The sequence below is a fragment of the Octodon degus genome, unplaced genomic scaffold, assembly GCF_000260255.1.
Source record: "Octodon degus isolate 3935 unplaced genomic scaffold, OctDeg1.0 scaffold00014, whole genome shotgun sequence".
Taxonomy (NCBI): domain Eukaryota; kingdom Metazoa; phylum Chordata; class Mammalia; order Rodentia; family Octodontidae; genus Octodon; species Octodon degus.
In genome coordinates this window covers 3,053,355-3,065,680 of record NW_004524590.1, presented here as the reverse complement: position 1 = coordinate 3,065,680, position 12,326 = coordinate 3,053,355, and the positions used below count along the sequence as shown (strand labels likewise).

At 44.2% G+C, this 12,326-nt stretch overlaps 1 protein-coding gene across 1 annotated transcript in view; it reads left to right on the top strand.

Annotated features, from left to right (window-relative positions):
- Nucleotides 1-9,657, top strand: part of LOC101578314 (60S ribosomal protein L31-like) — a 43,793-nt gene extending 34,136 nt beyond the window's left edge. Inside the window, exon 4 of the mRNA XM_023709682.1 lies at nt 9,596-9,657. Coding sequence (XP_023565450.1) covers nt 9,596-9,657 — 62 coding nt within the window. The remainder of the gene's footprint in view (nt 1-9,595) is intronic.
- The last annotated feature ends 2,669 nt before the right edge of the window (nt 9,658-12,326 follow it).

The window sequence follows — 12,326 nt, the reverse complement described above, 5'->3', positions numbered from 1 at the left end:
ATTCTCTTAATGAATAGAATGATTTTTGCTAATGGTATTTGTAAGTAGGATCACAAGTCTGCATCTTGTACAGCAATTAACCACTGAGAAGAATGTATGCAGTGTATTATTTGTTGAAACTGTACTTTTGATTTGATTTGAAACTGTCTCATTGCTATATGTTTATCAATAAAACTTTGAAAAGAAAAAAAAAGAAAGCTCTGGAAGGTTTGCCATGGGGCTGAGGAGGCAGCTCAGCAATCTAAGTGCCTGCCTGGAAAGCATAAGGTACCCGGGTTCGATCCCCAGTACTGCATGCTGCGCTGGCCCTGAGCTGTGCTGGTCACTGAAACCAAGCACGGTGGTACACACCTGTAATCCCAGTGCTGGGGAGGCTGAGACAGGAGGAGCTCTATGAGTCCAAGCTGCATAGCAAGACCTTGTACCAAATAAATAAATAAATCTTTTTTTAAAAAATGTTCTCCATGATTATCCTGTATGAAAAGGAAAAATCAAGGGTGGCCATTTCTAGTCAGTATTTGATATCATTAAGAAAGGGTAAGAAAAATGACAAATGTAAGGGTCAGAAAAAAGGAAAAAACGGGGGAGGAAGCAGTAAAGAAAGGAGGGAGGAAGAAAGGCTAAAGACAATGTGACTGTTAGGGTTCAAATTAATGAATATATTTAACAAAGCTGTGTGGCTTAGAAATCATTTCTATACAGTAGTAGCAAATATTTTAAAAGTATACTAGAGCAAAAGATAACCATATATAAATTGCCTGATATTATAGAACATTGAGCTTTTTACTTTTAAAAAAATATAGAACTATACTTAAGGACTGTAAGAGGAGCCAAAGAAATTAAGGATCATACAATTTTCATAGACCAGAAGACTAAACAGCTTGAAGGCTTTGATAATGTACAAATATGTACTCAGCTCACAGCAAATCCACTTCAAATTGAGTGGACTGACCATTTCTGAGATTCGATACCAGCACTCAGAAAGTGTTTATAAAGAGAGAAGAGGTGGAGTGGTGATAAAAGATTCTTATTGCATTAGATTTTTTTTTTGGTGTGGCCAGCTCAGCCCACCCTGAGGGCAGGACTGGATGGCAAGTAGTGCCAGGGATCGAACCACAGTCCCTGCACTTGCCTGAGCAGGTACTTTAGACCACTAAGCTATCTCACCATCCCCCCATTAGATTATTTTAAAGGTGCAAGAATTAAAATTTGATGTTTGTGAAGGGCTACGTTAGTAGATTGACTAAGTATTGCTATATCACCACAATATTGAAAACATGCGCTTTCCCATAATCTATCTTAATAAAATCAGCTTCCTACATGAAGAAGAGATAAAGAGACTAAACTACTATCTTATAAATAATAGTAATACATGAAAATTAATTTTGGATGCTTTAAAGATTCAAATGTGTAGCTTAAAACTACATCTTAGAAAGTTATACTGAGTCCCAGCCGAGGTCCAGTGAGTGTGTGGAGAGCTTCCTGCCACCCTGCACCGGTGGGACCAGTCCCAGCCCAGGTGCAGCGTGGGCTGGACCCTCTCCCACCCCCTTGGGCCGCCCCCCATCACTCCCCAGTACTTCCCCCACCCCGCCCGCCGAGTAGGAATTTCTGCCGCATTCCGGGAACCCCCAAACCCAGTCCTAGCCCAGGCCCGATGAGTGGGTGGGAAAGCTTCCTCTTCCCCCTACTTCACTTTGCCCCCTCCAGGCACAGCTCAGGCCTGGCATACACGCCTGGGGTGTAACCCTGCAGAGAGTGTAGAGGATAGATCCAACCATCTAGTACAGGAGCAGAACATCTTGCCAAAGGGGCACAACAGGTTCACCCTCAAGGGCAGCAGCGGAAAGGAGCTGAGCACAGCAGCCAGACCCAGGCCAGACGCAGCTGGATAAGTCCAAACTTTGTAGAGCTGCACCTGAACTTCAGGAAGTGTGAAGGTTATAACTACAGTAAAGATCTACAACAAAGGTCAGAAGAAAGTGCTACACAAAATGACGAGAAGGAAGAAAATGCAACCTCAGAACCCAAGCCCACCCATAACAAGTGCAGAGGACTTGCACGGAAAAAATTGGAAATCACGCAGCTGAAAGCAATGAATCAACGGCTTCTGAAATAAAGAAACAGATGCAGAAAGAGATAGAGGACCTCAGATTGGAAATGAAAAAAGAAATCCCTGAATTAATAACATCTGCACTAAAGAATCAAATGCAGAAACATATGGAAGAAACCCAGTGCCCACCCAGAACAAGTGCGGAGGACACTACCTCGGCTCAAATGCATGAATTAATAGCGTCAATAGTAAATAAGCAACAGCAGAAATATATAGAGGAAATCAGAGTGCAATTCTTTTCTGAAATAAAAAAAGAACTCTCAGAACTCATAGCAGATAAAGTAAAGAAGCAACTACAGAAACATAGGCAGGAAATCCAATCTGAAAAAATACTGCAGTAAAAGAATTTCTAACTGCTTCTAAAGAAGATATTGATTAAAAAAAATAGAGGAGATTAGAAAAATGACAGATTCCCTGAATGAGCAATACAGGAAAGAAATAGATTGCATGAAGCAGAGTCAAAGAGATATAGAGGAAATTAAACTCTCAATCACAAGCTTGCAAAACTGTTTAAGTGAATGTGAAGACAGAGTTTCATATCTTGAAGATGCTGGTGTAGCTAGCAAAAAGGTAAGAAAGGATCTCTTAAAAACAACGAGGATGCAGGAAAGAATAATCCATCACCTGCAAGATGATGCAAAGATGAACAATGTGAGACTAATAGGCATCAATGAGAAAGAAGGAGTCAACACAAATGACATTAAAAATATATGGGCAGAAGTAATAGCAGAAAACTTCCCAAATATGAGGAAACAATCTGACATTCAGGTAACTGAATCATACAGAATGCCAAGGAACCTCAACCCAATGAAAAACACACCGAGACATATAATAGTCAAGATCCCAGAAATTCAGGACAAGAATAATCTACTGAAAGCAGCTAGAGAAAAGAAGCAGATCACATTCAAAGGAAAACCCATCAGAATTACGGCCGAGTTCTCTTCACAAACCATGCAGGCAAGAAGAGCATGGAGCAGAGTACTTCAGGTCCTCTATGAAAACAAATTCCAGCCCAGACTCCTATACCCGGCAAAACTCTCTTTCAAGTTTGATGGAGAAGTGAAATACTTCCACGACAAAGAACAGCTAAAGAATTTCACGATGACAAAGCCAACCTTACACAGGCTACTGAAAGATGTTCTAGAGAGGGACCAAATCGATCAGAACTCCAAGAATGAGTTCAGAAGCAACCAACTAAGTGGGGTAAGCAATTAAACACAGGAGAAAAAGGAGTAAACAATAACAGGTAAATAACATGGCAACCATAAGTCAATACATCTCAATTCTAGCCATCAATGTAAATGGACTCAATTCCCCAATTAAGAGAAATAGACTGGCACAGTGGATTAGAAAGTTATACTGAATAATATTTGTAACCAGATAAAAATGCATTTCTTAAGGTTTAAAAAAGGCAAATCATAAAAATGAATGTAAACATTAAGCTGAGAACTTCTGTCTATTAGAAGTTACCTTTAAAAGATCATAAATTAAAAACATTTGCACTGTACTTACCTCACAAGGAATGAAAATACTAAATACTTCATAAACTAAAAAATTAACAAGGCAAAAATAATCTATAAACCCCGGGCCTGCAGTGCCGGCCCCACCCCCAGGGCGCATTGAGATGGCAATTGAGACTGGGCGCGGTGGTGCATGCCTGTAATCCCAGTTCTTGGGAGGCTGTAAACAGGCAGATCACTACAAATCTGATCTAGTAGTGAGACCCTGAACATCCTGTAGACCCTTCCCCAAAAAAAAATCTATAAGAGAAATGCACAGAAGATTTGATGGAAAAATTCACCAAAAAAAAACCCCAATAGATCATAAAATTGTGTCAAGTTGCTATTAGTCAGGAAAAAGTGAATTAAAGGCACAGCTAGATACCGCTTGGTACCCAGCAGGCGGGCAACATTTCCCGAGTAGGGTAACATGCAATTTTGACAAGAATACCAGGAAAAGCTCATCTCCTGCTGCAGGGTAACAAGCTGGCGGTCTCCAGTAAAAGTGCAGACGTGTTTTCCGAGAGACAGCAATGCCTTTCTAGTAATGCCTGGAGCACTTGTAACAGGTGACCCAACGTGCTCCAGCGAGGATCTGCACAATGTCCGTAGCCGCACTCTCTAGAACAGCAAAGCCTCGCAAGAAGCCAGACGCCCAGGGACAGCAGATTTTGAGGATTTTGACTCGTTTGTAGCATGTGACACTGTACAGCAGTGAAAACAGCAACGCGAGCCCTGAGCATACGGTGACTGGCTCTCAGGAGTGTGCGCTCTGGGATACACACCAGTTGTAGAGGAGTTCGTGAGGAGGAGCCACTGAAAGAAAGTGTCAGATTTGCAACTCTACACGCTGTACTCCACTTGGAGCTCCAAGTCAGAGCCATGCTGGTGCCATATTGCCGCACCTAGGTAAAGGACTCCTGGAGCTGTACAAGGGACGTTCCTGAAACACTGTACAGAGATTCAGTCATAGTGATCAAAGCTATGGAAAATGCAAGAAAATTATAAACAAAAATTCAGTGTAGCCGGGGATAGATCTCAGTAGCACAGCGCCTGCCTGGCAAGCGCAAGGTCATGAGTTTGATCCCCAGTACCAAAAATAAATACACAAATAAATAGATAAATACATAAATAAATAAATAAATAATTCAGTATAGTGGTTAAGTCTTGGGAAGGAGAAAAATGAAAACAAGGACAAATATTTGTGGGAGGTGCAAAGATTATGTGTTTATGATAATGTGTTTATTAAATGATGCTGGGTGGTATTTTTATTTATTGTGTTGTTGTTTTATACCACCCATATTCTGCAATATCATTTGTTATGGAGCCAACATGTGATTCAAGCAATTTATATATATGATAACTAAGCAAGTTATATATATGATAACTAAGACATTGTACTACTAATTTTTGTTGGTTTATTGAAAGCAACAGGTAATGCTTTTTTGACCAATTTTGCATGCTGATATCTGGTAGTATGAACAACTACTTTGAAGACAGCAATATGCAATTCAACAATCATTGTTGAATTCCTATTATCTTGTTTTCTTGAAATTTTTTTATTCTCTGTAGTTTTTTATTATTTTTTATTCCCTTTTTTCTGCAGGATCTCTGCCCACCTCTCTCCAGCCTCCATGACTGAAGCCTAACTTCCTGGACCACAAAATTCTGTCTTTTTTTTTTTTTTTCATTTATGTATTTGGAACAGTCTCACTACGCAGCTCAGATTCCTAGTGGCCCTCCAGTTGTCAGCCTCCCCAGTGCTGAGATTACTGGCATGAACTACCATACCTGGCCTCAGTCTCTGGCTCAGCACGCCCCGGGGTGCAGCTGGTGTGGCATGTGGTGCCAGAGATCAAACCTTGTCCATGCACTTGCCTAAGCAGGAGCTTAGTCTGCTCAGCTATCTCGCCAGCCCTGAACCACAAAATTGATGGATGCTAAGAGAAGCTGTCTGACATAGAGTGAGTGAAAGCAAGCTTGCCTTAGGCAAATCTGCCTTGGTTTACCTGTGCGACATTGAGAAAGTTACTTAACATGTCTCCAGGTCCTTGTCTTCCAAATAGATAAGATAATATATAACTCGCAATGCTATGAGGAATTGAACTACATAGGTAGACGGAGTGTAAATCAGGTACGCACTTTGGGGAGACAATTTGCAGAAACTATGAAAATATAAATGCTCTTGTCACTTAATCAGTAGTTCAATTACTTCAAATCTATTCCATAAAAATGCTTCTCAAGCTTTTCATGAATTTATGGACAAGGTACTTCTCAGCAGCACCGTTTTGGACAGAAAAAAATGAGAAGCAACCTTCAATGTGAGAACTGTTAAATAAATTATGATACATCAATACTTGGGAATATATTACATGGCCATTAAAATGAATAAGGTAGATAACATATTGACAAAGGAAAATCCCTCAGATATATGGATAAGGGAGAAGTACCCTCATTCACATTTGTGGAGGCTGAAGCTCCGAGGAGTTCTGAGGCAGTGCCTCCCACAGGTGGGAGGCGGAACGGGTGCAGCTCTCCCGCACGGCTCAGTGTTCCTACTACAACGCGAGGTCATTTTGAAGAACGCCGGCCCCAGCTGTGGCGCCCCTAGATGCACAGAAGTTTCCAGAGTCATGACTGCATGGTGGAGACATGATAATCTTACAGGCTTTCTGAAATATTTCAACTTTTCTTTTTGGATTTTGTTCGTAGTTCCTTATTTTCTGAAAAGCTGAACACTTTTCAGAACTAACTGACGGTTGTCCAAGTTTTCCGCTTCACTGACCTCCTCTTCCACAGAAACTCTCTTTGCTTATGCCAAGGTCACCAAGGCCAGGAGCAGAGAGCAGGTAGTGCCCCCTTGCCTGTGAGGAGACGCCGGGCCACCAGATGCCTAGCCAGTGTTCTCACCCACAGGCAGAGGCAGGAGCAACTCCGCCGCCCGCGACAGGCCTGACTCCAGGCCCAGCCCCAGCGGACCCTCGTCAGCCACCCCGTGCACGGGCTGATTGCTGGCGATTGTCAGTTGTGCAAAGCACCAGCAAGGTGTGTGGAAGGGCAGCAGCTTGCCCTGAGGGTGTTCGTGGAGGACACAGGGGTGACACCCTCAGAATTTAGAAGCCAGGCACTCAGCCAGCAGTACCTACAGGTTTTGCATTCTGGATTCAAACAGCACGGACTACAAGCGTATTTTTTTAAATGGAGTCTATACATGTTCAGTACAGACATTTTCCTTGTTTTATTCCCTAAACAATAGTGTATAACAGTGATTTGCATATAATTTACATTGTATTACATATTATAATGTAGTTTGCATAGAATTTGCATTGTATTACATATTATAATGATGATTTGCATGGAATTTACATTGTATTACGTATTATAACCTGTCTGGAGATGACTTGAGGAATACGGAAGAAGTAACTAGATTATATGTAAATACTATGCTGTTTTGCAACAGGACCTTGAGCATCCTCAGATTTTGGTATCCTAGAAACTTGATTTTGGGGTCCTGGAACCAAACTCCTGTGGATACTTAGACAACTTTGTACACACAGTCTTCCTGTGGCGCTCACAAGGATCGTATAGAGCCAGCTTTTATGCCTTGACTCTGTAGATGTAGTCTCTAAGGTTAAAGCACTGCCCAGAACTACAGCAGCAAACAGGAACCTGAAATGTCACCCAGGATTTGGAGGCAGATGTACGTAATGTCGATGGGCTCCATAGGGATTGATTCACCAAGCATCAGGCCCTGGGCTCTGGGGCTCCAAGACACAGGCTTTGTTACAGAAGGAGAGTGTTTAGTGGTCACGGATTGGTTATACCTTGCCCTACCTTATCATTACTGATTGCCTAAAGTAAAGCTATATCATGTGTGTTGTGTAGTAAGACAAATTCAAACTCTGAACAAGCTCAAAGCTATGGGAAGCACACAGATTCAGGATGAGCAGAGAAAAAGAAGCTGTGAAAAAGAAGCCGTAGCAGATGAGGCATGGTCCCTTTCCTAAGGCCCAGAAAGCGCTGCTGCCCAGGCCCTGGCTCCACCTGGACGTTCCCTCTGTTGCCCCAGGTACTGACATCTCTGTCTGCTTGACATTTCTGGGCCCCTTCCCAGGATTCAATGCGCTCCTCTGCTCTGGAGACAACGTTCCTACGTGCCATTTCCTGAGGAGACTCTGAACGCGCTGAGGTAGATATTTTCACAGGCTTGTTGCATGTCCCTGAGATCCAGCCAAAAACTGAGGCCAGCAGAAAATGTGTTTACTGCTTTAGAATGTGACTATGCAGAGTAGAACATCTGGACCCGACCGAGCTGGGAGTCGTGCGCAGGATGGCTACCTTATCTGGGAGGAGGCGCAGGGAGAATTATGAAAACTTCTTCACTAGCGGCTCGTTCCATCACCCGCTTTTGCCCATTAAAATGACAATTTGAAATGATGTGGAAATCCATTTTCATATCTTGGAAATTGTCCCAAAATGATAGTATAAGGAGCAGGTCAAATAGCTCAGCGGATTAAAGGACCTGCTCAGGCAGACGCCGAAGCTGGGGTTTGATCCACACACCCCTGGGCTTGCTGAGAGGGCACCTGAAACTGGTGTGGTGGCGCGTGCCTGCAATCCCAGCAGTTGGGAGGCCGAAAACAGGAAGATTGCTACTAGCCCGATCTACGTTGTGAGACCCTGTAGGCCCTGTAGACCCTTACTAAACAATACTAAATAAATAAATAAATAAAATGATAACATATGAAGGGGGCCACTAGACCCAGCCAAGGGACCTAAGTTGTAGTATTGGTTTGGCAGTAACAAGCTCTAACTGTGAGGAGCCCAACACCTCTCTGGGCATTAGGCCATCGGTAAGCTGAAGGGGTGGAGCTGGCAGGATGTAAGACTTTTTCCAACATATCAATTCTTATAAGCCGCAAAGAACTGTGTGAAGGGCCAGGGAGATAGCTCAGTGACATAAGCGCCTGCCTGGCAAACTCAAGGTACTGAGTTCAATCCCCAGTACTGCAAAAATAACAGTGAGAAGAGGATGCCAGTGCTGCTAAGGCCAGCAAAGGATGATATTCATCCCAGACACCAGGGAAAATAGGAGGCTTTTGACTAATGACTTCGTAGCTAGGCATTGGGCACCATAAACCTCCCTTGTCATTCTCTGGGTCATAATTCCAGCTCATTGTCACTACCACCCTAGTTCCTGCAGTAATTTCATTTAATTTTATGACCGGCCTCCTCCAACCCTCGTAGTCAGATAAGCAGGTTTGACAGCACCAAGGACGATGCTGGGCAATGATTTGTAAGGTTGCATGCTGTGTATAAACCAGCCAGATCAACAGCAAGGAGCAAGGGATCGATTTCAGCTCTGGCGACAAGGGCCAGACTTCCTTAGAAGCAAAGTCACCAGGACAGTGTGGCTGGCATGGGGGCCAACGGTGTGCTCAGCAAAGGCATGGCAGGAACAAATGGGATCTGGCCCCAAGTGCAAGCAAGCAGGCATGGCTTAGTTGCTCCTTGGACGGGCTGCACAGGGCCTAAACACAAGAGCTTGAAAGCATGGAGTGGTGGGAGAGGGCCCCTTGTTACTTAGCTACTTCAGGCTTACCTACTCTGGGTGAGCTAACTTCTACCTGAGCCTTCTTTTGTCCAAGAAGCCCTTCAGCCCCTGGAAGTGAGGCCAGACAAATTCCGATGCTTACTTGGCTTGTTTACCTTTGCTGTGAACTTCTTTTTTTTTTAATGTATTTAGTACAGGGTCTACAGGGTCTCACTCCACAGATCAGACTCATAGTGATCCTCCTGCTTTTAGCCACCCAAGTGCTGGGATTACAGGTGCGCACCACCATGCTCATTCTCAGCACGACACACTGGGGATCGAGTCCCAGCTGCTGTGCTCTGCCTAAGCGGGCTCTTTAGTCCGCTGAGCTATCTGGCTGGCCCTTCTGCAAGTGAACCTTAGGAATATCTTTTTGCCTTATATCTCTAGGTTATAGCAGACACTTGACCATGAAGATTCCGGGCATATTTGAAGGGGCTGGAGAATCCTAGGGCATCTGTGATGAAAGCCTGCCTCCAAATGGGCCTGGGCTTGGGAAGGGAAGGTCTGGAGGGGAAGGGGAAGGTTCCACTTCTCTCTGGCCATTAAGTGTCCCTGCCTAACTAAAATGCAGAGTGCAGGACCACCTGCCTTGCTTCAATCAGACAGGTTTTGTAGAGACGAGTTACCGGTGCATCAAGGTTATACTCAAGGAAGGGCAATTGGGACTCGTTAGGGAGGTTAAATGTGAAATATAAGCTGGAGGTGCTCTGAGAGGAAAAATGTGAAAAACGCTGAGTGCATGGACAAGGTGCAGTCCCACCTGTTACCCATGGAGCCGTTGCTCCTTGGGTGAAATCCTGTAGCTGGGCTTCCTCACTTAAGGAGACATTGGCATGGCCTTTGCTTAGACTTGGGGAAAAAACAGAGGATGCAAAAGAAAACATGGATCTTGAAGTCACACTGACCGGAGCTTGGGTTCACCACGTACAGAGAGCATCACCACTGGCCCTTTGGAGACTCGGTTTTCTTACTTTCAGTACTGAGCAGAGGCATGTGGACTCTAGAGTGTGGTGGACCTCGTAGCCAAGAATGCCCCATGAGATTATTATAGAGATGAAAAGCTACTACCCCTAGTGATGCGATAGCCACTGCAAGATCAAAACACGGAGCACTGCTCACGTGCTTGTGTGACACTGGTGTAAACGAGCCTACTACACAGACTGTCAGATAAACACGCATACAATACTGTGTAACACACGAAAATAGCAACAATTACTGTGTTGGTTCTTCATGTATTTACTGTACATTTTTACCATTATTTTAGAGTATAGTCCTACTTATTTAAAAACGTTGATTATAAAAGACCAAACACCCTGGGTGACGCTGGCAGTAGCTTCATCCATCTTGAGTCCACCAACCCTTGACTGGCCAAGAGACCAAGGGTGGAGGGATGAACTGTGCCACCTTGGGGCACACGCTGGAATGTTCACACAGTGACAGAATCACCTAGCAGTGCGCTTAGCTATGTGTTTTAGGGCCAAACCATGTACTGACAGCATGATGTCATTTTTATTAAAAGTTTCTGCTAGCTGAATCCAGCACCCAGTGGCCACTAAAATACACAAAGACCTTCCAAGTTATTAATGTGTCTCACTCTGAGACTCACGTGGAGCTTATCAGCAAGAGTACCCATGGGCGTCCCCAAGAGAGCTTATGAAAAACAGTCCCTGGTTAGAACCAAGTCTCCACTGCACAGGGCTTTTGCTGCAAAATAACTTCTATTTTAACATCACAGCAGTCATATTTTCTAAATCAAAGCCCAGGTCTGCTCATGTGAGGGAAAATATGACAGACGAACCCCAAGCAACACCTCCACTTGATGACCAAGTGGCCAGTGCAGGCCCGGAGCCCACTTGGAGGCAGTCCGGTCCAGCTTCCCCAGGCCCAGAACCCAGCCTCAGAACCACAGTGGCACTGCACACGCCTCTGTTTTGCAGGGCACCTTCCATTCAGTCACTCTCCAGTGGCTCCCTAGGCCTCTTTCTTCCACCGCCTAGACTGGAAGGCAGGACCAGTGCTCATCAGTGGACGCTGTCATTCACATTCCTCACTTCCTGGGGACTGCATTCCGACCAGGAGCTCTGAAATCTTTCTAAGCTGGACTACTTTCTGTGGTCCTGTGTGGGCCACAGTTAGTAATCTGTGGTCTTGTGTGGGTTTGGTTTTCCCCACAGTCTATCCCAAATCCGCTGGCTGTTTTCAACACCTCAATTTTAAACATGTGTCTGTTTCCCAGTTTAAAAAAAAATCAGAACCTTCTCTCACAAATAAAATCACAGATATCAAATATATGTCATTTCTTCCTCAGCTTGCAAATTTGCAAATGAGTCCTTGGAAACTACAGGATTCAAAGCAACCTTAAAATATCAGCAGGATTGCTTCTAGCTTCAGCCCATTTGGACAACTACGAACAGCTGAGGAGCTGATCCATTGCTTGTTCCCAACCGGGAAATCCCTTCTCCCGAAGTCCTGATCGCAAAGGTTCTCCTCAAGAAGAAGCAATGCCTGTGTGGAAAGAAGTCCAGCGTCACTATTAACAAAAGCAAGTGGCCTCACCGTGCCCGACACTGAGTGAAGAGGTGCACAGGTGACTGTGTGTGTCTGCCAGCATCCTCCACCTGCATGGCTTTGCCTCTTGAGGGCAATGGCAGTGCCCAGAAATACTTTCGGTGGTCACAACTAAGAGAGGAGAGTTCCTTCCGGTATTCAGAGGATAGAGACGGAGAATGCTGCTGAACACCTAAGCTTCCCACCACAGTGAAGAATTATCTAGTCCACAAGGTCATTACCATCAAGCCTGAGGAGCTCTGGCACTCAAATGAGCTATTACTACCTGTATTTTCCAGATGGAGAAACGAAGGCCTAGAAAGGCTAAATTACTTCCAAAAGATCAATATTGAAAAGGCAAGATTCAGGAGGAGGTCTGTCTAACTTAAGAGCTCTCTGGTAAGTTACCATTTGCAGCCCTTAATCAGGATAGAAGTGCCTTGAATCCAACATAAAGAAGCAGGAATGCTCTGTTTTTGGGATTTCCTAAGCTGGGTAACTAACCACACACCCTTAGAAAAGCAGATTGAAAAATATACGCACGCAAATAATACTTAAAGTTAAGGGCCGG